We start from the raw sequence: 26,977 nt of genomic DNA on the forward strand, positions 1-26,977 counted from the left end.
CCACAGCCAGCGTGGCCCACGGATGACACCTCGGGGTTTCCCAGGCCAAGGCCTGGCCTCCGTGGGAGCAGCGAGGCTGCAGCTCACCAAGGCCTCTCGGGCGGGCTCCGGGATCCAGCGGCTGTAGTACCCGTGGAACCGGGCCAGCTGATGACCGCAAGACGGGACTGGAGGCTCCAACTTGTCGTAAGCCTGAAGCAGCAGACACAGAGCCAGAGGGTCTCTCTGGGTGTGGAGGAGGTCTGTCAGCACTGCCGTCAGGTACACCACGACGCTCTCTCCTGCAGGGGAGTGAGACGTGTAAGCGTGGCTGCTGGGACCACCCTTCTGTGACCCATCAATCACACCAACTTCCACACGTATACGAGACCCGCAAAATGCACGCCAGAAAGGCAGATGCTATCACTGCAGAGCACACCCAGGCCCCGTCCCGTTGAATGTGTGACACACACACTCAGGCTTCTGGTCCCAAGGCCTGGAAGTGCAGACGCAGGTGCAGAAGCGGTGGTGCAGAAGCCACAGAGGCCAGGACTCGCTCGGTGCTCCCCAATCGATTTCCCGTCCTTGGCACACGGGCCTCCCCTGTGGGGAGGCTGTGACCATGTGACTGATGTCACCACTTCCAGACCTGGGCAGAACAGCCTCTGCCTCACTGCCCACTCTCTCTTCCTCTTCCACACTGACCTCAGATGCCACGTTGAGATGGCACAGCTACCAGATGGGAGTGGCCTGGGTCCCTGAGCTACCTCCCAGAGGACAGTCACCCAAGAGAGCAACGTGACCTGTGCTGGACTACGCCAAGGTCTAGAAGAACACCTTTCCTCGTTAAACCATGACATGTCAGGGCTTATTTGTTCCTGCAGCAAAGCGTGAGCAAGCCTAAGGACACCATTATGATCTGCGAGTACTTCCTTGGTTCTTAGTCCCAGCAATTTCCACCAAGTATGAAGGACTTGTAGCCTAGCATCGTGATAAGAATAAACGATGAAGAGAAAACATCAGTGTTGTAGCAGGGCTCTCTGCAGCCATGCAAATGACTATGGATTTATCCTCAAATGACCACTCTCCGCAAGTTCAGCCAGCCCCTAGATTCTTATCCCTACATGCTTAGCTCTGGAGACCAGGAAGCTATCAAGTTGTTGGGTCTGAATCTTGTTGCCCTGGAGTTTCAGCAATTACTCCCGGAGCCCCTGGACTCATAGCACCTACCCCAAGAGACCCAGCCGGACGACATACCCAGGGTATCCCGACGACACACAGGTACCTGTTTCACTTTCCGTCCCGAGGAGCAACTTATTCCTGGCTTCCAGGGCAGCGGGCACCACAGCACTGAATGGGAACGTGAGTAGGATCATGTCTTCATTCAGTAAGAATCCAATTTCCTCATCCAAGCCTTCACTGCCCTCCACCAGGACGTCCACCATGTCGAGAACATCTGAGTCAGAAAAGGGAGAGTCAAACCAAGGCCAAGAGCCCCTGAAGGAACCCACTGCAAAGAGCTCCACAGGAAGGGAGAACGTTTGATAAAAGCTAAATGTTTCTGGGGGAAAAAGCTTAACATGAAGGCTGATTTTAAACCGGTCGGGACATCGCCTATGAAATCTTGAGATCTTTGCCAGACAAAACGCAGGCTCTCCAGCTCAGGTGGTAAGAGAATGAAGTTTCCTCAAATGACACAGACAAGCTCCCAAACCTTAACCCGGATATTCAGGCAAACAAAGGAAAATCTGAGAAGCAAAAAGGTAAGGGTTGAAGCGTAGACCAGAGCCAATGACTGGATTAAAACCCTGACTTTCCTAGGTACTAGCTGTGTGACTTCAGCTAATTACCTAACCTCTCTGTGCCTCGGCTGCCTTATCACTGTACAAAATGAGGATAAGGACACCTGCCCTGTAGGGTGGGTCACAAGGTTGCAGGAGGTAGATTTATGAAGAGCTGAGATCAGCACCTGGCACAGAGGAACACTGCACAAACAAAAATTACCCAGCAAACAGACTCTGTACCTACTCCTTGTTCTACAAGCGAATAAGGCTATTTTCATTTCCAGAGCAGGCTGATCGCTGACTCAAAGAAACAGGTGTGTGCACTCTGCATTAAGACACGAATGCGATTCTCATTTTCATCACTAATTGGCCACGGTGGCTCGATCTTCGGAAGCCTGAGGAGCACAGAGGCAGGGGCGCCTACCGTCGATGTGAGAGATGGGAATGCTGACATCGTCGGCATCTGGCTTCGTCCCAGTGGCCTGCAGCGTGCTGGCTTCCTGGACAAAGTCAGAGGCTTTGTCTGTGTAGGAATAGGGATTTGCCACCAATGTCAGCAAAACCTGGGCATTGAAGAGTCAAGCAGAAAACACTGAGATGGTCACAAATGAAATGCAAATATGCCCAAAAAATCTTACCGGTAAAATAAGGGAAGAGTTAACATGTCAGCAGTCCTCCATAAGAACAATAATTTTTCCCCAAAGTTTTTTTTAACTTTTTGTTATAGAATTAAAAAAAAACCCTTCATTTAGTATAAACCATTGCTTTTAATATCACACTAAGCATACCACTATTCTCTGTCCAAAAGCAGATCCTCAAAAGGAAACTAAAATAGTACACGGTAATACAGTCCCATTTTACAGTTTCGACAACGAAGCGAATTCTGACATCTCAGCAGAATTAGGAAGTAAGCCAGAAACAGGGCATTCGGCACCAGGGCATCAAAAATGCCTTAATTATACTAAAGTGCAATTGGCATATTTACTAATGTGCTCCTCAAACACCGGAAATAGGTGCCTACCCGTTCCAAAAACTGAATCACGGTCTCTCGTTTCTCCTCCGCGGTGTCCTCTAGGTGCTCCAGCCACAGCTCCAGCTCCCTCCAGGTGTGCTCGAACACCCCCGTGTCCCGCAGAATCTGTCAGGAAGCACACCAGGGGGGGCGGTGTTGGTGGGTAGGGGGCAGGACGGAGGCTGCGCTCTGTGGGAGCCCAGGGAGCACAACACGGAGACCCAAGGGCACAGAGGGGGTCAAAGTCTCATGTGCAGCTCTACTCCAAAAGCCACTCTTAGAAAGCAGCACTCCCGAGGTTGAGGGAAACGAGGAAGAGACATCATCCCGCGCCCTGTGAGCGATCACACCATCTCTGGTCTTGCTGTCTCCTATTCCTTTCCGTCAACTCCTAAATAATAAAAAGAAAAAAGCCTCCAGCTGCTACTTAGGAGTCTGGTTTTTCTATCCGGATTTTCACAAAGACCCCAGGTAGACATGCATGACTCAGCCCCTCACAGCAGCCCACCATCAGCCTGCATGAAATTCTCCAAGGCGACACACCGCTTATATCACACTGGGTCGCGTCGGATCGCGTCGCGTTGCGTCACATCACGTCACCACAGTGTGGCCCCTGAAGCTTCAGACCTGGTGCAAGGAGCACCAGCATTTCTAAGAGAACAGAATGTGTTAAGGGGCAGGATCTTGAATCAGGGGGATTAAATGATGTCCCCAAATGGCCTGATGCCACAGACTGAGCGTCTGAGCAGTCCCAGTGCACGAGCCCTGCCCCGAAGGGAGACCCGATGGTGCCAATCCCGCCTGTGTGCAGTCAGGGATCACGAAATCAGGCGGGGTCAAGAGCAGGCCTACAGGGAAATGGCAACTAGCAGAGGTCAAGACCCAGACATTCTCCTTGTTCGAGCAGCTCAGGTGAGAAGGTTATAAGGCAGCAAGACAATCGGCCCCTCAAATAAAGGCAGAATCTCTGCATCTGAAAAACCACCAGGAATTCTGTAGCACCCATGAGACGTCCGCTGCACAGCAGAAACAAGGAATGCGATTTCCTACAGCTACACCAAGTGAGTACCAAGACCGAGAAGCTGACAGTCCAACTCTCTGTCCCTTCCACTGACTCTGACACCCGTGCTGTGGGTGACCGAGGAGGTCAGGACAGCTGAGCCCCGGAGAAGGCTGGGAGAAGCAAGAGGGATTGTCTATTTGAACAGTTCCCCGAAGGGCCAGAAATCCATTTATTGAGTCCACACGCCCTACAGCATGATCACAAGTCCTCCCCCTGCAATCCGACCACTTCATCATTCCCGTTCATCACGGGAACACCACGTCCGGAGAGGCTGAGGGACCTGTCCAGTGCCACCCAGGAAGGAGCAGAACCAAGGCTCAGATCTGGGAACAGAACCTCAAAGCCTGCATCTCCCACTTCGCCGTGCTGTCTCGGGAACGCAGCTGGGTTGAGACATCATAAATTACAATTGTCAAATAACCTCCCATTTTTAAATTGAAAGAGGCCCTGATACACCCTTCAATCAACAACTGTTTACCAAGTACCTTCCATAACAAAGAGTGAAAATGCCCTCAGAATCAGGGACTGGTAGAACAGCCTCACCTTTATAATCAGGAGTCTGGTGGATGACTTGAGCTGCAGGTGGCTGCTGGTCACGAACATTTTCATCAGTAAGTAAAATACTGACCGCTCTCCTCCGACAATGTCTGCATCGGGCCCTTCCTGGAGTTTGAAGAGCGGCACGTGATCAACACTGCAACGGCCTCAGGACACAGAGCAAACAGGTACTGCACGCCATGCGTGCCCCGCCCCCCGCCCCGGGCTCCCAGGCCTCTGACTTCCTCTCACTGTAACCGCGAGCCGGCAAGACTGCTGGGATCTTAGACTGGGGAGCCTCAGGACCTCAACGAAACCCCTGACCAGCAGCTGGGCCAGCTGCATTTCAGCACGATGCCGGTGTGGGCACAACCGACCCTTTAGACACAACTTAGCCTCTCGCAAAGGCTTCTGAGCTTCAAATGCGCATCTCAGCGGAGAATACGGCTCCAGATCCCTGGTCCCAGTGCCATCAAGGCTGTCTGGCTGGGGTGTCCCTGCAGCCCCTGGCAATGATGGTGACCCCGAACACGTGAAGGGCTTGGTGTTCGCGAAGCCCAGCAGACAGCACCTTGCAGGCAGAAGACGGCACACTGAACATAAGTTAACAGTTGAACACCAGTTCTTGTGAAGTTAAGAGGCTTCCCTCTGTTCACTTTCCAAATAAATCATCAGGATCCCGTTGGCCCTGTTCAGCTGAGGTGAACAACTCAATGACACCCCTGACCAGTCACCTCTCTGGGGTCCATGGCAGTGACCTCACAGTGAGGCGCAGAGGCTGAGAGCTAGGCTGTAGGCGACATGGCCTGCGGCCAGTCCTGGGTCCTCCGACTATGGCTGGCACCCTGCACAGGTGCCCCGGCTGCCCCGTCTTTAAGTGCTATAAGGGGTGGACACAGGGAGCACATGTGTCAAACCTCAACTACGATGCCCGTGAACCTCAGGAGAGGACCTGGGGGAAAGGCACAGATCCCAGTACTCCCCACATTCTCAGGCCTTTGCAGAAATACAACACATAAAAATGCCCACATCCATTGCCACCCTATTGGTTCCATAAGATTTTAAGTAAGATCTAAGTCACTGAAACACCAGCGATCTGAGCGAATGAGAATCACATTCTGACAATGTTTAGTTTTCCCCTGGTCATTTCTCCTTTGGATAGAAGCCACAGGCATCCCGTGCTTAAATACACAGGTTAAGTATCTGCCACACCTTGAGTTCGCTTTGATTCAAAGTTATATTCTCCAGAAAGTTCTAGAAGACATTCTTAAAGGCAGAAAAAAATGCCAACAATTTTTACAGATTCTTCCGTCAGCCTCAATCCTTTCCTAGCTTGGTGTCTATTCCTGTATCTCTGTCTTACCTTCTTCCAGGATAAGGACAAAGGAGAAGAAATGTATTTTATTTATTTCCAAAAAGGTTTTAAAATAGTAAGCAAAAGGTAAAGCCTTCAATATTAAAAAAAGCAAAATAATAATGATAAAAAATTAAAAAACCAAACTCCCAATAACCAGCAATGATACCACTTCAGTCAGGACACACGAAAACACCCTATTTTGCAAAAGCAGAGACTCCAAAGCCTCCTGGTTCACCATCAGGCCCTGGCCTCTGCTCTGAGTGTGTCTGAGAGGGGACATGTGAATGCTGTCTTGGAAACCAACAGTCAGGTTCTGATCCAGTCAGCAATTTCCAGGCCAAAACACCAGCATGCCTGCGAGGTAGTTAACAGATGGTGGGAACTCTCTGCTTCCTACCTGTGCCTTTAACCACAAAAACTTGCTGGCGGGCAGCTCCAGGGCCACTTTGAGAATGTGATGCTGCAGAATGGGGGGCACCGGGTCTCGGAGGCCCTGCTCGGAGATGACGCCTGTGGGCAGGAGAGAGGAACGCAGACAGGAAGTCCCGCGGAGGAAGGTGCCCAGCCCCTGATGCCCTAGTCCTAGTCTTATCTCCACTGGCAGAGATAAGAAGGGCCATCTGGGGCTCTGTCCTCCCTTGTCCCGGGCCCACTCTTCTGCCTGCCTCCCCCCGGCCCCACACTGTGGCCAAACCTTCAGCAAAGAGCCTGAACTCCCACCTGCCCCGAGCAGCCCACTGGCCCCCACTGACCCCTCCCTACAGCCTGAAGCGCAGCCCTCATGCCCCAGATCGCAGAGATGTCAGGAGCACCCTGTGGCCACCGGAGCCCCAGCCTGGGTCCTTATCCTCTGCCCTGCGGTCTGGGTTTCTCTTCGCTGGGGAACGACACAGTACCAAACAGTACATGGTCAATTCCATACTCCCACAGCAGAGAGAACTTTTGCCTTCAAACAATTAAGAAGTTAATTATAGTTTCTCATCAGGATTATTCCAATAGCTTATATAAATCCCAGGAATGATATTTCTGCAAGCGTTCTTCTGTAGGCCCAATTACGAAATCGATTTTATTAGACAAACTTTTCCATCAAGGAAACGTGACCAGGCAAGCATAACGTTACTTTTACAAGATGCGGTTTGAACCTGCCTCACTGGGGAGAACGTGAGTCAGTGATGTCAGAAGTGCCTCTGTGCAGATGGGACATCCCTTCTCAGTGGCTCTCAGTTCCTTTTTTTTAATTAATTGATTTATTTTTATTTAAATTCAATTAACACTTAATGTGCTATTGGTTTTAGAGGCAGAGGCCAGTGATTCATCAGTCTTCCATAACAGCCAGTGCTCACTATATCAGGTACCCTCTGATCCCTGCACCCCTGCTCCTTTGAAAAGAAGCTTCAGACTTAACATCACACGATCGGATTTGTCACTCCTCCCCAGCAGACAGCTCGGGCTGCCTGCCTTCTCCCGTCTCCACCTGCTGCTAAGTGTTCGTCTCATGTTTACTTAAGGAAGACCGACTATTTAAAATACATTAGTCCGCGGGGCGCCTGGGTGGCTCAGTGGGTTAAGCCGCTGCCTTCGGCTCAGGTCATGATCTCAGGGTCCTGGGATCGAGTCCCGCATCGGGCTCTCTGCTCAGCAGGGAGCCTGCTTCCCTCTCTCTCTCTGGCTGCCTCTCTGCCTACTTGTGATTTCTCTCTGTCAAATAAATAAATCTTTAAAAAAAAAATAAAAATAAAATAAAATACATTAGTCCAGGGAACCTGGGTGTCTCAGGGGGTTAAAGCCTCTACCTTCGGCTCAGGTCATGATCCCAGCATCCTGGGATAGGGCCCTGCATCAGGCTCTCTGCTCAGCGGGGAGCCTGCTTCCTCCTCTCTCTCTGCCTGCCTCTCTGCCTACTTGTGATCTCTGTCTACCAAATAAATAAATAAAATCTTTAAAATATATTAGTCTAAACACACACAACCGGACTGGGGGCTCAGGCATGCCGGTGAAGCTGCCCATGAGCTCTCCTGGCCCCAGCTCCGGGGCTCTGCTCTGGCTTAGCCGGGTTTGCTCCCTGCAACCCCCCACCTCACAACACCCCCAGCCGAGGAGTGCCTGCGGTCTTGGGGGACGTACCTTTCAGGAGCTTGCTGAAGTCAAAGTTGTACTGCATGACCACATGTGGGACCACCTTCTGGTAAAGGCACAGGACCTGGAGCAGAGCGGCCTTCAGAAGAATGGTTTCCGCATCATCTGAACCAAGATCAGACACGTTAAAGAAAGAAACGCACTTGCTCTTTGTCCTTCATGAGCCTTCGAGCCACCCGTGACCCACTGCAGTCAACCCCACGCCAAAAGCAGAAGCTGCAGACGGATCCCTATGAAGCCAGCGTGGTCAAGACCATCCAAACAGACTGGGCTTAAGTCCCAATGTCGGTGCTGTGACCCGAGACAGGTTACAGCTGCTCTGACTCTCTGTGCTCGGGTGCCCTTGATGAACAATGGGGACATAGCAGCACCTCCCCGCTCAGGGCCACCGTAAGGACTGAGAAGCACAGAGAGAAGATATGAGACCCACTGCCTGGCAGGCTAATGACAAGGTCTGGGTCGATGTGTCTCATTACTGGGGGGACTGTGTAGCCCACTCCTATCTGCAGAGCAAAAAGGCCAAGAGTATGTGGCACCCATCATTCAGGTCTCTAGAGAGTCACGGTCCTTGCATAAAGCTTGGGCGCATTTCCAACAGATCCCTTGAAAGCGCCTGCAGGCAGGCGGTGTCCCCGGCTGCCCGTGCCCCCCGTCGGCACACAGCAGAGCCCCACAGTCCTCACCGCACTCGGGAGCCACACAGGTGGCCGGAGTCCGGCCGTCCTTCCTCTTTGCTTTCTCGTCATCCTGTTTCGCGTCCTGCTTCCGAAGGGACTGCCAGACCCACACGATGGTGTTGAGGTCTGGTAGAATCTAAAAGGGAAAACAAACAAACAAGAAAATAGTCCCATTGAACAAGGGACGAAAACAAATGAAACGGACCCACTAATGAGAAGCGGAAACAAAGGGAGGATTCGAGCGCGCGTGGGTGCGTGTGAGTGTGTAAGAGACGGGGTGTGGGGGGGACACAGGCCCACATCCTCTGTGAGTTCTGCCCTGTGCTGACTCCCGCGACTGTATGGCAAGGACTCGGTGGAAAAACAAGCACCCATATTTACAATAAAACCCCAAAATTCATTTGCCTGAGCAGGACACTGGGAAAAGGAAACGGGCTTTCGGGCTCCGCCCAGCATGACCTTGGCTCCTTTGGGGCGGGAGCCCCGTCTGCAGACGACGACTGCCCTTACTAGAAGAGGCCCTGGGGAGGAAGACATACGAGGGACCTCCCGGCCACCCCCACTCCGGGCCCCAGTCCAATGTGCGCGTGGCAGCTGGGGAGGGAAGAACCATCCACTTCCTAGGAGCCTGGAGGTCCCAGGAGCACCCGAACCCTCCACGGCACTGCGTTTCACACCCAGCCTCCGTGCTCCCGGGACTGTCTCTTGCCCTGGTGCGCTCGCCTGTGACGGCTGCAAGGAAGGCTCCAGAACCTCATCCAGAACGGCCACCGCTGCGACCATGCCTACCTTGCTCAGAGCTTCTCTGAAGAGCCGCACGAATTCCTCCATCAGCGCGGCCGTGTACACACCTGACCCTTGCCACACCTCTTTATCCAGGCAGTGGTCGATGGTTTTCAGGGCTCTTTTCAAAATGACGGAAATAAGGGAGAAAGCGGTGTGTTTCACCGATTTGCTGTCCAACTGGGAAGAAAAAGAGGTAAATCCACACATGTGGAGGCGGCACTGGCGGACACAGACCTCTCAAGCCCTGGGTCTGGCTGGCCCTTGCCTCTCCTGGGGTCGCTGGCAGGGAGGGCTGCACGAGCCGGACAGCCTGGGGACCCAGACCTCCTGACCTCCTGCAGACCTTGCCTCAGCAGTGGCTAAGGAGATGGCAACTGCAAGGAAAATCTGATAGTTATTTTCAGTTCTGTTTCCCCGTCTGTGTTCGGTAAGTCTTTCCTGATAGCCACCGAGCTCACGCAGATGGTCCGCATCAGGAAGAGTTCCTCTCTCAGCAGAACCCCACCAGGCCCTGGAAGAGCTCTCCATGTCAGGTGCCCCAGTGACAAGAAAAGGCCCCACGTCCTGAGTAGGAAAAGCTACCTCCAGGCTTGGGAAGCGTGGAGCCTGCAACCCAGGGCCACAACAACCAGCCTCTCCACTGGGGTTCAGAACGACACCCAGGAGACTGAGCTGAATCCTCACTCACTGCACAGACAGAATAAAATTCAAGAACCTGAGCTATTACCAAAACGAGGATACTTCCCAAGAGACGCAGTCCCCGGCCGGCCCGGGGCCAAGTCCTTTAGGCCCAGGCACACCTCAGGCGCAGCACAGGCTGGTGACACAACCACGACACCCCCTTCCCCCTGCCTTCTAATCAGCTGGGGGCTCATTTCACATGTACGCTGGACCCAAGAGGAGCACGACCTGCAGTGCCCTAGGCCAGCAATGACTCCCTCCCCACAATCGCTTCAAAGGCAGGGCCCAAACAGGGGTTCATGGGCCCACGCTGCCTCCCAATGATTTCTCTCCAGTTTCTACAATAAGCTCTTTTCTTGGTGATTCTGAAATCAGAAATTATGCTACTATAAAATTCCGGATAATACCATAAAGAAAACCCAAACGTGGAACACACACACGGAGTCCACAGTCATCACGCCCAAGTCGCTGCCCACCCCCCCACCCCCCACCGTCACAGTCGGGAAGGGCCACCGAGGACAAGACAAAGCTGTGCGCCTGCACGGGATGGCGGCACTGACGGACAGAAAGGCTGTCCCCTCCTCCACCAGCAGCCACCCCACCTGGGGGACAGACACCCCGGGGGCTCCCTCCGCGGTCCTGAAACGACAGTCCATCTGAGAAGGAGCGGCCGGCCTTCCATCCCAGATTGCCTGCGGGAGCCGCTCCCAGGGGGCAGGGACACGGCCACGGGCGACACAGTCTTCCACCCAGAAAGCGGCCGCATCTGACATCCACCCTTCAGTTCTGTTTCCTTAACAGCCCCTCGAGATCGAACAGTCTGTGCCTCCCAGGTGCGCAAGTGAGCTGGGTCCTCACTGTGGTCATTATGATTTGGCACCCAGAAGAGAAGGCCCTTCTGCCTGGCCCACACCGGCCTCCTCACTGTTCCTCGCCCCCAGCCCACTCTCAGCACAGACCCCGGACAGGCATCAGAACTGCTGACCCCCTGCACACTCTCCCCGGGAGTCCTCGCCACTCTGTGCCGACTGCCCATCACTGCTGGGGCTCCCTTGTTCCTGTGTGACTCACCACGGCAAACCCTGGTCCCCCTGTGTCCATGCGACAACCCAGCCAGCCTGCAGGGTGGGGACTCCTCCTGCCCTACAGACGCCACAGTCTGCCTCCTCCAGCTAAGACTTGAGGCAACCTGGGAACAGGAGGGCCTGGCAGAGCCCACGACCCACGTGTGCCAACAGTTCGCAGCAGTTTACTTAAGGCCTCGGAGCTGTGCTGAAAGATGCATGCGCCCCTCAGAACGCAGCTTCTGCAGGGACTTGGGGACCTTTATAACATATAATGACAGGAAATTTAATTTTTCTGTGAACGTGCCTGATTTTTTCCATGAACTTGTCCTCCCAAGATGACAGCCTAAAACAGCTGATCCTCCAAGTTAACATTCCCCAGAAATTTTAACACTATTCACTTTCACCACAAAAGACAGGATTTGCCAGGCCAATTTCAGTCCTGCCCCATGCACAGATCCTTAACTAATACTTTCTTACATGACAGTGGACAGCAGCTGGACACACTGCCCTGTGTCCGAGTCCAACAGGCTCCCACCCTCGGGCAGGTGCAGGGAGCCATGCGGGGGGGCTGTGGTCCTGGCTCTGTGCTGGAGCAGTAAAATCAGCAGCTGGGATGTTCCTCAGGTTCCAGTGCCTAGCTGGAAAGTTCCTGGCTGGAATGTTCCTCAGGCTCCAGGTCACCTTGCCCAGATAAGTGCACATGGAAAGCCTGAGGCTCACTGACAAAACACCATCAAGTAAATCCGGGCAGGCATTCTCAGAATGATCCCCACAAAAGCCAGTGCGGTGAACAGGAGAAAGTTCCAGAAGAAAGGCAATCACTTACATTTAACGCCTGGGTGAACATGATCTTATTGCACACCAGGGGCACGGTGGTTACCATCACCATGGCCAGGAGTCGAGGCAAGGGGATGAACTCTCTGGTCTGAAAAGCCCGGGAAATGTCCGGCTGAGCCTCATAGATCTATGAACAAGAGAACAGAGAATGAGGTGATGCAGGTTCCGTTTCAGAGCGGCGGGTAACCGTAGACACCCCACAGTGAAGCTGTTCCAATGAAACGATTGCAGTGATAAAGGTCCAAGGCCGGCCGAGGAACAGGGTCCGGAAGATTAACCCCTAAATCTACTTATTAAGAGAAAAGTCAGGTCACGAGACTGTTTGTTACCAGGGCAATGACCTTCAGAGCAGAGCCCAGCCTGCATCCTGGGGAGCCCCTTAAAACCTCTGATGGCAAGTAAGTCACTGCCGGAACTAACAATCGTGTTCCTCACCAGCTAGTGCACTTGACGGGCACCTGACAGATTACATCATCTTTTCAATACTTCATGACAACCCTTTGAGGTAGGGATATTTTACACTAAAATAAAAAATTTACTGCATGACAAAATTGGACGTCAATAAGGTTAAGTGATTTCCCAGGGGCAAATGCCTAGGGAGCAGTGAAGCAAGGACTCGCACCCAGGCCTGCGAAGGCCAGGCACTTGCCCCCACCTTTCCCTGGGGAGACCAGCACCATAGGACCTCCCCAGAGGGGTCGTGGCCACAAGGCTACCTTCCCCAGAATGAGGGCAAAATGCCCTTCTTCTCATCCCAAGATACACATAGGGATTGTATGCACACACACCTAAGAGATAAGAGGGAATACTTGAAAAAAAGCTTGTTTTATGGATAACACCATGCCCAGGTCGAGGCACAAGAAAACAATCCTAGATATCTCATCATGAAGCAGACCACAGATCAGAGCTTAACTGAGCCCGGCAGTACTGCCAAAGAATGTGCAGCAGGTACTCCCACTGTGGTGGGTAAAAGGAAGCCGAGGTCTGAGACTAGAAGGACCTTAACAGGGGAGCCTGGGTGGCTCGGCTGATTAAGCGGCCGACCCTTGGTTTCAGCTCAGATCATGATCTCAGAGTCCTGGGATCGAGCCCCACATCGGGCTCTCTGCTCAGCAGGGAGCCTGCTTCCCCCTCTCTGCCTACCTTTCTGCCTGCTTGTGATCTTTCTTTCTGTCAAATAAATAAAGTCTTAAAAATAAAAAATAAAAAAAATCTGGATGAAGGAGAGGAATTCAGCTTAATAGATTCAAAAGGCATCCACCTCCAAACTCAGCTCCGTTAAAAGCAGAATGTCCTCAGAGAACCAGGACCCCACCCTGACACGATCTAAACTACCCCCCGAAGAAAAGCTGAAGGAGTTCTCTGTCCTAAAGTTCATGGGCATTTCACTCTCCCCCGACCCCCCAGCCACCTCCCCTCGACCCCCATCCCTGCTGCTGACGCCTGGCCCACCACCTAACCCCCTCCACGGCAGCCGGGCTGTCACCTTGTTCAGTAGTTTGATGTTATTGGACCACGTGGACTTCGCTCTCGGGAGAAAGGAAAACGTGACTTCCTTGAAGTACTTGTTCAGCAAGTCCGGGCACACCCTGAGGATGCTCACCACGAGCTCGGCCACCAGCTCGTCGTCCGGGGCGGTCTTCAGACCCAGCAGGAAGTGCAGGAGGGTCAGGTTCCCGCCTCTGTCGGAGAAGGACAGGAGAGGAAGGTCTGCAGGGAACTCTCACACGGCGCTCAGAGCTCGGGGTGACAAGCAGCTCCTCGAAATCGCCCTCGGGAGACACAGCTGTAACTCAAGTGATGGGCAAATTGCACGTGTGACTCGTCCTCGAGACACAAGGTTTTCATGGCCTGGGGGGGGTCACTCGCTCTCCAACAAAGCGCTGGAATTTCACCCCTCTATTGCTGAGTGGCTCAGAAAGTCTCCACTTTGTCCTGTTGGCCATCTCTCCTTCCCGCCCTCAAGTGCCATTTGACTTTCAAGGAGGAAGAAATGTCCTCTCTCTCTACCCCACTCACCTACCAGTCTGCCCAGCGGTCAAGGCCAGTGTAAAGAGACAGCCAGACCCGCAGGGAGGAATCCACTCCCAGGATTTCCCTGTGAAATTTTACCGACCTCTCTCCTCCTATGGCACATGAAAATATACCTGGGAGTATGAAGTATAAAAAATACAGAGGATGTGTTTTTCTTCTGAAAAGATTTTTTTTACATGAAGTGCTCATTAGCTGCCCCAAGTCCATAGTGCCACAAAATTATTTCTAAAACAAGACAAAATGGCACAAGGTTTTTCCATAGATTTTCTGCCTCCTCTGTTTCTAACTTATTTCAAATTCCTATGCTTTTACGTAGTAGGTGCAAGAAGATAATACAGGGAACAAAATCTACTGTATAAAAATATTAAAAACTTGTCCCGAAGTTGGCAGTTTTCAAAAGTATAAAATCATAAAAAGAAAAACCAGGAAAACCCATGGACATTAAAACTTTCCCTGGGAAGTCATAAAATCCAAAAAATCTGAGAATAAAGCATGCCACGCTGATAGCTTCTAGGATCCTCACTGTTGTGTACTCCCTTATAAACCAAAACTAAGATAAAATATGCAGCTTTACAGACAACAAAAAAATTTTCAAAAATTGAATCAGAATATAATTTTGATCAGAAACCTATCCTTCAAAAAGCTCAAAATTCTTGTGGTGCCTGGGTGGCTCGGTCGGTTACAAGTCTGCCTTCAGCTCAGGTCTTGATCCCAGGGTCCTGGGATCGAGTCTGCATTTGGTTCCCTGCTTGGCGGGGAGCTTGCTTCTTCCTCTGCCCCTCTCCCTGCCCCTGCTCATGCCTGTGCATGCTCTCTCTTTCTCTCTGATAAATAAAATCTTGGGAAAAAAAAAAAGTAAAATTCTTAATATGAAAATTTCATAAGCAAAACAGTTCATGCTGCATGCTGTCAAATGAACACAATGCTAATTCTACAAAGTGCACTACAAATACTACACACATCCCCGTCATTTCAGTCAACAGTGTCATCAAATGAATGACATTGCTATTTACACAGCGTGCCACCCTTGCCGGCCACCGCTCCTGGCAGTCACCATACTCTACCTCCCTCTGAGGTGGATGCCAGTTTCGTTTCCATTTTACAGATGAGGCAACAGAGGCGGCGAGAAGTACTGTGGAGGTCTCAGAGCTAACTCCAGAATCTATTCTCTTAACCTCCATGCCAGGGGCTGGCAAATTATGGTCCGCCCTCTGTCTTTATAAATAAAACTTTATTGGAACAGTTACACCCATTTATGTCCACAGCCGCACGGGTACTCTGATGGCACAGCTGAGCGGTCACGATGCAGACTGAATGGCACACCAAGCCTGAATACTTACTCTCTTTCCCTTAGAGAAGAAGTTTACTAAGCCCTGCTTACGCCAGAATTCCAAACAGAATTCCAAACACCCACTGTGTGCCAGGCACTGTCCTGGACAGACCAGCCTCTTGTTCTCACTGATGCTCGTCTACTGGGTGACGAACAAGTAAATAAATAAATGTGCAAGGTGGCTGGCGCCACCGTCAAAAGCAAGAGCCGGGCAGAAGGACAGTGACAGTGGAAATTTAAAGGCTGCCAGGGAAGGCCTCTTGGAGGTGGCAACACGTGCAGGGAGCCCTGACTGGAGTGAGGGCACGATCCTTAGCAACTATGGGGGGAACCACACACTTCAGTTTTCTCAAAGCTTTCCGTCCACATCCCCACAAGCAAAATTCCCTTCCTCTCCCCTGAGGGCAAACATTTGCTTTGGCCCCTGGCTTCAAAGAACTGACATAATCCAGAACTTATTTGAACGGACCTACATGCCACAAGTTGACTCCTATATGCTCATCAAATGATGGTCTATTTTATGGGTCCTACTTAGGGGGAGAAACACATGTGTTTGAGGCATCGCATTATCTGCTGTTAACTTTTAGCAGGCAAGTGAGCTGATTTTTGATGATAAGAGAAAAGGTACACTATCATAAAATGAGGTTAAAAGAAAAACAATGATGTGGCAAGTTAATTCGTAATAACCTCAGAATCCAAACAAATCACAAGGAGAGGGAAATTTTCACTGTATTATCCTATTCTGAAGAAATCAGTCATTTCTTGCCTGGGTGAAACTAAACCAAACCATCTATATCTTCATAATAAAATGTTACAGAGGTGAAAAGAAAAAAAATAAGGCTATTCACAATGACCAGAAAACATACCCAATACTTTTACTGTCGATGGGAAAAAAGCAGGTTGATAAATCCGACGGTAGGCTATTTTGGTTATTAAAAACTAGCAACAGACACATATTATAGTGAGACTAAAAGAAAGTCTAAAAGGACATAATCCACCAGCTGTGGACTTCATTTCCTCACTCATGAAATGTCACCGTCATCGTGCAACATGAAACAAAGTGTAAAAAACCGAATTGTGAAAACCTTGCTCACTAGCAGCTGTTTCTGAGGAGAGGAAGGACTATTTTGCTGTTAACAGGTTGGGCTTGGAACCAGATTCCCTGGGTTTCAATCTGAACTCGGCCACTCCCAAGCTGAATGACCCGACCCCTCTGTGCCCATTGCCCTTACCCGCTAAAAGGGGGTAACAGTGGCTACCACCTCAGGACCTCGCTGAGGCCTGCAGAGCGGCCCACCCTCTCTGGGGAGGCGGCTGTTAGGACTTATCCTCAGACCCCGCCAACGCCACAGTGTTGAGCGAAACCCGCAGCCCCTCGCTGGGTGAGACAGCCCTGGTCGGTGTCTAAGTCAACAGCTACCCTGAGCCCTGCGCCCCAAGGGCAGTATAGAGCAGCCTCTTTCTGGGTCTCCAAATGTTCATCCCTAAGAGGAGTTCCTCAGTTGTGAGCCACCACCATCCCATCATTCCAAAGACGTCCCCAGGGGAGTCACGGACGAACGTGACGACTGCTGAGGGACACGCACTCAGGGTTCACCAGGGCCCCGCCTTACCTGCCGAGGGTGCCGAGAGACGCGTCATAAAAATTAATCCCGTGCTTGAGAGAACAGCACAGATCCATCAGGAATGAGTGAACAAGCTCCCTCACCATGGTTTTCCCCGCATCCTCAGCAGAAGCCTGCAAGGGTTTTTTTTTTTTAAAAACTCAATGACAAGCTCAAGTTAATAAGCCTCGGCAACAACTACAGAGTAAAATCTGGACAATCCCACACACCTGACGATGACTTATAGCTAACATTTTAAACACTTGGTATCATTCAAGCACCAATCAAGATTTTAAAAAAAAAACTCTTAATACAAGGACTCTAGAAAGAAATAATAAATTAAATAAACAAGAAATTTAAGAAAAAAGCAAACGAGCTGATACAGAGAACAGACTGGCGGTTGCCAGAGATTGGGGGAGGGGGGTTGAAAGAAATGGATGAACTGTTTTTGTTCTAAATAAACTAAAAAAGAAAATATTTCCTTTTCAAGCTGGACAAACAGGGGGTTGCTGGAACAAGGAAGCACAGATAACCAGATATTTCGTGTCATTTCTTATTGTTTCCAAGCACTTGGCAATGTGGGTTCTCATTCCGTCTTTACAGCTGCCCCATGCATCTGGCAGGACAGCAAGGACCCACCCCCCTCCCCTGCCACCCCACACGCAGGAGCAAATTGTGCGCAGCACAGCTGAGCTCCCTGATGGCTTAGCGAGAGCAGGGCAGGCCAGCATCGGTCCGTTATTAAAAAGTCTCTCTTTACAGCATATACTTCAGTTACAAAATCATTTTTTTAAGCTTCTCTTTGCTTGTGTGCTGTGATACTGGGGACTAGTAAGAAATAAATATGGTTGACCTTTGAACAACACAGGTTTGAACTGCACAGTTGCGCTTCTGTGGACCGCTGGCCTCAAATACTGCACAGCACTATAAATCTATTTTCTCTTATGATTTCCCTAATATTTACTTTTCTTCAGCTTACTCTAGCAAAACAATACAGTATATAATACACGTTAACATACAAAATATGTGTGGATCCACTGTTTATGTTATGGGTAAGGCTGTCAGTCAACAGTCGGCTATTAGTAGTTGAGTTTCTGGGGGGAGTCAGAGGTCATACATGGATTTTTGACTGCACAGAGCTGGTCTCCCTAAACTTGAATTTGAATGTCCTCACCTATAAAGGAGAACCATTAAGGAAAAAAAAAGATTAAAAAATACTCTTAAGAGGGGCAAGTTTAAACCTGTATTTTTAAACGAGCTTAAGAATGACTTAATTTCTCTTGTTCTTTTGAATAAAATTCCACATTTGGGAGTGTTTTTATGAAGCCTCCGAGGCTTCCTGGTCACAGATCATACAAAACATGTTCAAAACAAGAGGACGTGGGCAAGTCAGAGAGAGAAAAGGAAGTAAAACACAGGGCCCATGAGAGGTAAATTACTCTAAAGTTCACAGGAAGTCTGAGCGCTCACCACTCTGGCCAAGTCCACGTTCAGAAACACCCTGAGGAAAACTGAAATGAGCAAGATTAAAAGGTACATGGGCCTCGGGTCAACTTGAGACCAACTGGTCTAATTCAACACTTGAGTAACGATTACAAAATAAATTACACATATCAGGGGGTGAGGAAATTGGGGTTTTCCTAGACACTCGGGATCCTGAAGTGAAACCAACAGGCCTTGAAATTCCAAAAGCTGGTATGGAAAGAAGGAAAAGAGGATGCCAGTGAGAGGAGGAAGAGACCCCAGAGCAACAGCACACACGGACTGGGCGGCCCCGCAAGGAGTAAGACCAGCATGTCATTCAACCAAAGGGAGAAAGAGTTTCTCCTCTTTAAGGGATAATATCATAATACCTCAGAGATTAGAGAATAAATTCTTATAAAAAAATAAAACTTAAAAAATCATATTTCACCTAAGTGGAGAATTCACAGAACTATAAGCCAAGAGAAACAGATCAGACGGGAGGCCTTTTTTTTAAGGCGGTAGATCCCTCAGCCGCCAGCTGTGAGGACCACACGCTAACGGCGAGGTCACCTCAAACCCAACAGGACAGTACCTCGACATTGTCCAGGCTCACGTCAACAGTCCCGTTCCAGCTGTAGAGAGCTGCTATGTGGGTCAGGAACTGCCCGGTAAAGAATCGCACCTTCTGGGTTTTGGTGATATTTTTATTGTGAACTACCTGAAAACAATAAAACCAATCAATTTCCAGGAACTTGATTTTTTTTTTTTAAGATTTTATTTATTTACCTGACAGACATAGATCACAAGTAGGCAGAGAGGCAGCCAGAGAGAGAGGAGGAAGCAGGCTCCCTGCTGAGCAGAGAGCCCGATGTGGGGCTCGATCCTAGAACCCTGACACCATGACCTGAGCTGAAGGCAGAAGCTTTAACCCACTGAGCCACCCAGGTGCCCCACAGAACTTGATTTTTAAGAGTGTTCCTTGTGTCTCATTGTTACAAAAATCATGCAGGCCTATGGCAAAATGTGTGACCAAAAAAAAGGGAGAAACATGAAAAATAAAACTCAACAACCTTCAAACCATCCTGGGCCACGCACAGTGGGCATGGCGGTTCATCTCCTTTCCGTGCCTCCCCACCCCCTGCAACATGCACTACATGTGCGTACATACCGTCTGGCTTAGGTTTTTTGCCTCTTTGAGACTATACTTATAGTTTCCTGCCTACTTTTACTTATATAGCATGAGCTTTTCCCACATTATAAAAAAATCCTTTAGAACCTCTTTTGGGAGGGCTGAATATCACTCTAGCCCATGAATGACCCTAATTCCACCATTCCCTGGGGTGGGGACCATTAGGCTGTTTCTGCTCTGGCCGTCATCAGCATCTCTGTACAGAGTCTTCCCTGAATCCTTGATCACAGGCTTGGAAATGGGGCACCCGTTCTCAGCTCCACCCCACACCCACTCCCAGAACCTCTGGGGATGTGGCCTGGGTGTGTTTCAGATTTGCTTCCTGGGTGGTTCTCAGGGAACCTCCCACCACCCCCAAGTCTGGGAACATTTTTAAGACCTCTGGTACATTCGGCCAGACCTGTTCTGACACTTCCTCCAGGAGAGTACCTGATTCAATGCATCTCTGCTAGCACCGAATCTGTTATAAAAGGTCAAGGCTAACTTGACAGGTGAAAAAAACCCGCATCTCCTGGATTCTCAACCTCAGCACTAATGATGTTTCAGCCCTAATAACTGGTGTAGGGGACTGTCTTGGGCACTGTAGGAGGCCGAGCGGCATCCCTGGCCTCCACCCACTAGATGCCCCCGGACTTCTCCAGCCATGACGACCCAAAATCTTTCCAGTCCCTTCTAAATGTCCCACGGCAGGGGAGGGGGGGTGATGTCACAAAACCACTCCCAGCTGAGAACCACAGTATTAAACATACTATGCCGATTAGCTGTTTTTATGTGGACTGCCAGTTTGTGGCTTTCACAACTTTTTCTGTTGGGAGGGTCATAGACGTTTTCTAAATGATCACTTAAGTTGATTCTGTACGGAAGACAGAGATTCAGCCGGTTTTAAAATTCCTACAAGATGCTTGTAAGAGGCAGAAAATGCAAAGTAATTCAAAATGACATTTTGGTAGGTGTGTAAATGAAAAACAGCTGTAATTTACAGCTCACAATTAATCCAACGGCTTCCCGTGAAAGAGTGAGCAACAGGTTTTCTCCTGATGGGATGATATGGCAGCCTTAAGAAACAATCTTCCATTCCACCTATACAACAACCCCTGTGTTCTAAACCATTACAGCCCTGGGGTCCTGCCAAATACAGGAGCAGACCAACAACAGGAACACAGAGTAAAAACACGTTGTACCTTTGTTTTCAGCGTGGATAACAAAATATTGATAGTAGAAATCCTGTCTTCCTTGATGCCTGAGCTAAAAATGCAAGGAATAAATTCTGCAAGTAAAAAGTTCAATGCATTAAACTCAAAAATATTTTGAACATGAGAACAGATGCAAGAACATTACTTCTTAAAATGGTACAGCACACACGCTATTTTCTTCCCCTCCTTTTTTTTAAGGTTTTGTGTTTTTTTCAATTCTACAAGTTCACAGTAGGATAACCACTTCATGACATAGGAAATTAGTATCCGTAGGTAAAACAATGATAGAATCATTAAAAAAGTTCAGAAGTTCTGGTGTTTTACTTTCCTTTTCTCATATTAAGTTAAATAAAATTAATTCTGTATGAACCATTTGAGTGTATGCCATGATCACAATTTTGCTAAATGTCTCTCCCTTTGCTTAGACTTAATCAGCTGTATTTTAAATCATTTTATTGACTGCGGGCAGAATTTGGGATAATCTGTTGGCTTTCTTTTGCTACTTCTGGATCCCCAAGGACTCAGCCACCACAGCCGGACACCAGGCACTAACATGCTGGTCACACTGGAAAGAAACATCCAAACAGTTATAATTTCACTTGTTCCACTGGTGCTCAGTGGGCACACTGACTTTCTACAAAAGCAAAGTCATTCTCGAAAGAAGAAAAATTGGAAAATACCAGACAAACCGAAAGAATGAAATCTGCAGGGAACCATCACTCTGTTACCCCGAGGTTAACACTGTTAATATCCAGGCTACTAGTTAACTGTTAACCTTCTGCTAGAACCTGTTGCATTCATGTTTTTATTAAAATGGGATACTCAACGATTTCACAACTGAGTTCATATCCAATCACATACTGTTTAAAGGCTGGCGTCAGGAAGCATATTTCTACCCGTTTTAACTGCTGCTTTCATGTCAGCACTAGTCGTCAGTTCGCGCACTCAGTCCTTTGCTGGAGGATAGTCAGAAGTCCAAGTTTCAGCTAACATGAGAAAACAGCCCCTAAGAAAACCTCTACTCGCCTCCTTCATTCTTCCCTTAGGAGAAACGACTAGACATGAAATGACTGATCGAACCTTTTTAAAGTTCTGATGTCTTTGGCCAGAGTGCATCGCCAAAACACGAACCGAAGTGCATCCCTGCCCCATTAGCAGGGTCCGGGAATAAGCCCAAATCACAGTCCTTTAAGGCTAGATGGCGGGGAGGCCTCAGGGGAATTCTGCAGAACTTCGAGCCCTGGCAGGAGCCGGCCACAAGCAGGAAAGGCAACTCGTCCACGGGGCTGCTTCCCCAGGGCAATGTGGCTCCCCGCACCGATCCAGGCTAACGACATAGAAGGTGACCAGCACCCACGCCCTATTCTTAAATGGTCCCCGGCAGTCACTGGAGAGAGCTCAGGTCTCCCACCCTGGGGGAGGTGAGGGAAGGCTGGAGATCTGACCGCACGGGGCCACAGGGATCACGCCGTTCCTCCAACAGCTCCCAGAGCTCCGCAGGGACAGCCCCCCACCTGCAGACAGGGCTCGAGCCCAGGGGATCGTGCGGAGCGACGGCCGTGTGCTAACTGCGGGCTAGGGCTGCCACTCTGTCTTACGGAAGCTCTGGATAAAATGCAAGTGGCCCTAACAGCCTGGCTCTAGGGGGACAGCCACCAGAAAGCGGCGCAGCTGGAACTCTTTAGCTCTGTTAGCGATGTGCTGGTAACACACAGCAAAGCTCCTGAAGTCATTAACCTTTAGTTCTTCAAACGCAGTTACTGAAGAAAGCCAGGCAGCCAGGCTACGAATCTGCGCAGGGTCTGGAACCAGAAAGCCTCCTTCGTGTGGGGGAGTCTCTGAAGCCTGCATCCCTCCTTCGTTCGGACATCGCTCGGCATTCCAGAGCGCAGAGCAGGAGTCCCTGGGCCACTCCGAGCTGCACTGACAGAAGCTTCGCTGCACGTGCACCCTTCAAACTCGTGCACGCAGCAACTGCAAAAGCCGCAACCTGGGCTTTTCAACCTGGGAAAAATGCTTTGCGGGAGACTTCCCGAAACCAGTCGCAATCAGGCTTTGCTACGAGACAAAGAGGCGCACGTACCTTTCAACTCCAGCACCTGCACTATCGTGCTGTCGTCGCCGGCGATAAGAAAGGAAAGAGCGAACTGAATGTAGGCCAGCCGGACGTCGGGCACGCCCTAGGGGACGAAGGAGACCGCCAGTCACCTGTGTATCCACACGCCGTCCCCCAAGGAAGCAGGGACTTGGCGGCTCACGCACCCTTCCCATCCCCATGAGAGTGAGGCCTCCAGGCTGGTGCCATCAAAAGGCTCAGAGTCTAAAACCAGGAGTGGCCCAGTCGGTTAAACGTCTGCTTTCGGCTTGGGTCATGATCCCGGAGTCCTGGGATCGAGTCCCACACGGGCCCCCGGCTCAGAGAGGGCTCTTCTTCTCCCTCTCCCTCTCCCTCTGTGTGCTCGCACACACACCCTCTCTCTCAAATAAATAAATAAAATCGTAAAAACCAGCAGTCACCTCTCTGTGGGAACCTGGGTTTTTTTTTTTTTTTCTTTTGCTCTTTTCCCTCCACCTTCTGGTCTACTTTTCTTGCTCTTTCAAGAAGCTTCTCAATACAGAAGTATGGAGCGCCTGGGTGGCTCAGTGGGTTAAGCATCAGACTCTTGATTTGGGCTCAGGTCCCGATCTCAGGGTTGTGAGATACAGCCCTCCACTGGGTTACACAGCAGGCGTGGCAGCTGCTTAAGATTCCCTCTCTCTCCCCCCTGCTCCTCCCCCTTCTCCCTCTCTCAAGAAAGATAAATGTCAAGAAATGGGCCGAAAGTACAGAAAAAAAATTTATTGAGATGTCTATCTGAAATACCGATATTCATCCACTATGCTTAAAAGCAACAGCATAATGGCTCACTGCTTAATACACACAGAAGTATGGTTAAGTATAATTGTGTTCCCTCCCCCCGGCATACATGACCACTTGTGGTTTATGGACCACTTTGGTATAGAGCAGAAGATTCTCAGCCCATCTAGATCCCATCGACTTCACTTGCCAGTGAAATCATACACACATTTTTGAAAATCCAGAGCCAACGGAAAGACCAGTGCTGCTTTTGCTGACGCCAGTGAGGTGGTGTCTGGGTTTTATCAGGTAGTATAAATTCACACCAAACACCAAAGCCCACATGCTGCCGTATTACAAACCCAGTGTGGCCTTCCCCGGACGGCCATCTGCAGGGTCCCGCAGGATGCAGCCATGCCCCAGGCCAGTGGGCATCCTTAAGGAGGGGCCACCAGCCGTGACCACTTCCCAACACTTCAAGGGAAGTGGCAGGGGCCATCCGATCAACTCCCCCTCCCAGTAATTTTAAGACGCACTGTGTCTCGTCATGTTTTCCATCCTGCTGGACGGTCAGGCGCGCTGCTCATCCGCAGTACCAGCACCAGCTCACACACTGGGGTCCGCCACTGCTTCAAACATACTCTCCTCCCCACTTTAGTTATTTCAAAGATACCTTAATTTGCTGCCAAGAAATAAGTTAATACCACGGAGAATGACTGTCCTGGATGCCTGGGAAAGATTAAGAAGTCTGCCTTCGAGATCATTCCATCCTGGTTAGTCGTGGCAGTGTAGTGGTGGTGGTGAGGAGGAGGAGACCCATGTCATTTACTGAGCACTTACTGTATGTCAGATACCAAATCAAAGGCTGACATGTGTGACTTCATTTACTCCTTACAACAGCTTGAGGGGGAGATGCCTTCTACACCCATTTCACAGATGAGGAAACAGAGGTTTAAAAAACTCATTCAAGGTCCCATAGCTACTAAGTGAGTATGTACTAGTATCAGAAAGTATGAAACAACTGTACAAACATAGTGCTTCACGCCCAACTTTATGTCGGACTACAGAGAAGTGCTTCCTTCTCGGAGCTTCCAGGCCATTTACACCTCGCTTGTTGTCAAGATGCAAGACCACACTTGGAAGCACTTAGGCTTCCACGTAAGTATTTAATTAATTCTCTCTCATTTTGTCAGGTGTATGATTTTCAGGGAGAAGAGAAAGGCCATGGGACCCACACTCTGCCACATGCGGATGGAGGCCTGGCACACTGACGGTACTCATGGGTCCCTACCTCTGTCCACGCCCCACTGTATTTCATCAAGGCCCAAGACGCTGGCTTGTTCCAAATACAACAAGAAGTCAAAACTATCCTCCCCATTCTGGGGACTTCCCTTGTGGACCTCCTCACAATACAGAGTTTGGGTACAGTGGTCACTAAAGTCTTGAAAATGAGCTGCATTTCCTCAGAATACCAGCAGCGTCTCAAAGCCTTTAAAAACTCACCAATACAATGTTGTTCAAACACCAATTATATTCAAGATGCCATGATCACAGGCCCAGACAGGACACTAAGATATTGTCTCTGTTCTCCAGAAGCTTAAAGTAACCACTGCTCCCAAGCTATCCAGATGTCACCTCCTTGAAAGAAACAGAGGTCAACTAATTCGAGCAGTTAACCTGCTGTCCTGATCTATGGACGCCTCGTGTTTCAGAAGAATGGGGAGATGCCAAAACTTGCCAGTAAGATTAAATTAGGTTCTGTGCTTTGCTAGCTAGTTAGAAAGGTTCCACAAGTTTGGGGTTTTGTTTGTTTTTGCTTTTTTTTTTTCCCTGTCCACTTAAGTACTAGAAGTCAGGGCTCTGGAATGCAGGTCCCAGTTATGTGCCATTTGAGATCTTTCTATCCTGCTTGTACATAGCAGTTGGGATTAGATGTCCTCGAGGGTCCCTCCAGCAATGTATTTTGAACTGACATGAAATGCAGTCCTCACCTCCGGTATCCATCTTGTATATCCCAGCCAACCCCAAATTTCAGGTTCCTGATACTGTGAAAAAACCAAGACCTCAAGACAGAGCACCTGCCGCACTCCAAGCAGCCACGGCCATGCCTCCTCCCCCTCCTCCCGGCCAGACAGCTCCTCACTGTCCCCTGGGCCTCCACCCTCCATCCCCAGCAAGCTCCATCAAAGGCAAGAGGGTCACACGCCTACTCCTCATTCCTACCCCGTGACTTCACAGTGCTATTATCCAGGAAGAAAGCATCCTGAAGTCTTTACGGCTTGTTCTGCAAAACAACGGTCTAAAATAGACCAAAACATATTTGGTAAAACTGCTCTTTGGCAAACAGTATAAACAGTGCTTTCTTTGGCTGCATGAAAAAGAACCATAATCCTCTCTCTTCTTGAGGCTTTAATAATTCCCTCTAAAATGTTAAAACACACTTATTAAAAAAAAGATCCTAGATATCAATCAGCTCCTTCAAAAACTAAATGGAATGAAAAAAAAAAAAAAAGCTGGGGGGTGTGGGGACAGAAAACTCAATGATATGAAAAAATTTAAAAAGAAACAGACCCACGAAACACAATATGTAGCCCTTGTTTGGATCCCGATTTGAACGACGAAGTCTAAAGACAGGAAGTTGGGGGGAAAACTGAGACCGAGCTGGGCGTTCAGAGATATTAACAGTGATGAACGGTATCCGGTATGGGGATGGTACTGTGGTTTTGTGTTTTAGAAGGTCGCTTTCTGTTAGAGACCCACACTGAAACACGCATGAGGGAATACGGTTCTCGTGTGGGATCTGCTCTGACTGCCTCGACTGCCCCCCAAACCAACCAACACATGGCAGAGGTAACTGTGTCTGCAGCTGGACGATGGGTATGTGGGGGTTCTCTGTGCCGCTAGTTTTTAATGTCCCTAACGAATGGGACATTGTCTAAAAATCATTCCCGGGGCACCTGGGTGGCTCAGTGGTTTAAGCCTCTGCCCTCGGCTCAGGTCATGATCTCAGGATCCTGGGATCGAGCCCCACAACGGGCTCTCTGCTCAGCAAGGAGCCTGCTTCCTCCCCTCTCTCTGCCTGCCTCTCTGCCTACTTGTGACCTCTATCAAATAAATAAAATCTTTAAAATAAATAAATAAATATTCCCAACAATGAAATATTTAATGTACACCCTAAAGTAAAAATACTTTCGTCCTGACAATAATTCCCATTTTACAGACCAAGGAGACGTAATATACAACTTGCCAAGAGGACCTTGCGGTGAAGCAGGCCCGCACAGCCTACAGCCGGTGCTCCTTCCCTCGTTGTGACTCCGACGTGGGTGGTCGGGGTCCTGACATATTTTACTCGCGGGGCTGAGCTGGCTGAGGTCAAGAGAGACGGGGTGGAAGCGGAAGGGGAATCGGATG

General features: G+C 49.7%; 1 protein-coding gene across 1 annotated transcript in view; it reads right to left on the reverse strand.

The window, feature by feature from the left end:
* URB1 (URB1 ribosome biogenesis homolog) overlaps positions 1-26,977 on the reverse strand; it is a 68,190-nt gene that overhangs the window by 34,740 nt on the left and 6,473 nt on the right. Inside the window, exons 5-19 of the mRNA XM_059392258.1 lie at positions 22,814-22,910; positions 20,719-20,804; positions 18,941-19,066; positions 16,894-17,018; positions 13,403-13,598; positions 11,906-12,043; positions 9,335-9,508; positions 8,552-8,681; positions 7,857-7,973; positions 6,130-6,242; positions 4,382-4,501; positions 2,785-2,901; positions 2,188-2,326; positions 1,265-1,435; positions 88-281 (exon numbers count right to left, since the gene is read on the reverse strand). Of these exons, the coding sequence (XP_059248241.1) occupies positions 88-281; positions 1,265-1,435; positions 2,188-2,326; positions 2,785-2,901; positions 4,382-4,501; positions 6,130-6,242; positions 7,857-7,973; positions 8,552-8,681; positions 9,335-9,508; positions 11,906-12,043; positions 13,403-13,598; positions 16,894-17,018; positions 18,941-19,066; positions 20,719-20,804; positions 22,814-22,910 (2,043 nt within the window). The remainder of the gene's footprint in view (positions 1-87; positions 282-1,264; positions 1,436-2,187; positions 2,327-2,784; positions 2,902-4,381; positions 4,502-6,129; positions 6,243-7,856; positions 7,974-8,551; positions 8,682-9,334; positions 9,509-11,905; positions 12,044-13,402; positions 13,599-16,893; positions 17,019-18,940; positions 19,067-20,718; positions 20,805-22,813; positions 22,911-26,977) is intronic.

The sequence above is a fragment of the Mustela nigripes genome, chromosome 2 (assembly GCF_022355385.1).
Source record: "Mustela nigripes isolate SB6536 chromosome 2, MUSNIG.SB6536, whole genome shotgun sequence".
Classification (NCBI taxonomy): Eukaryota; Metazoa; Chordata; class Mammalia; order Carnivora; family Mustelidae; genus Mustela; species Mustela nigripes.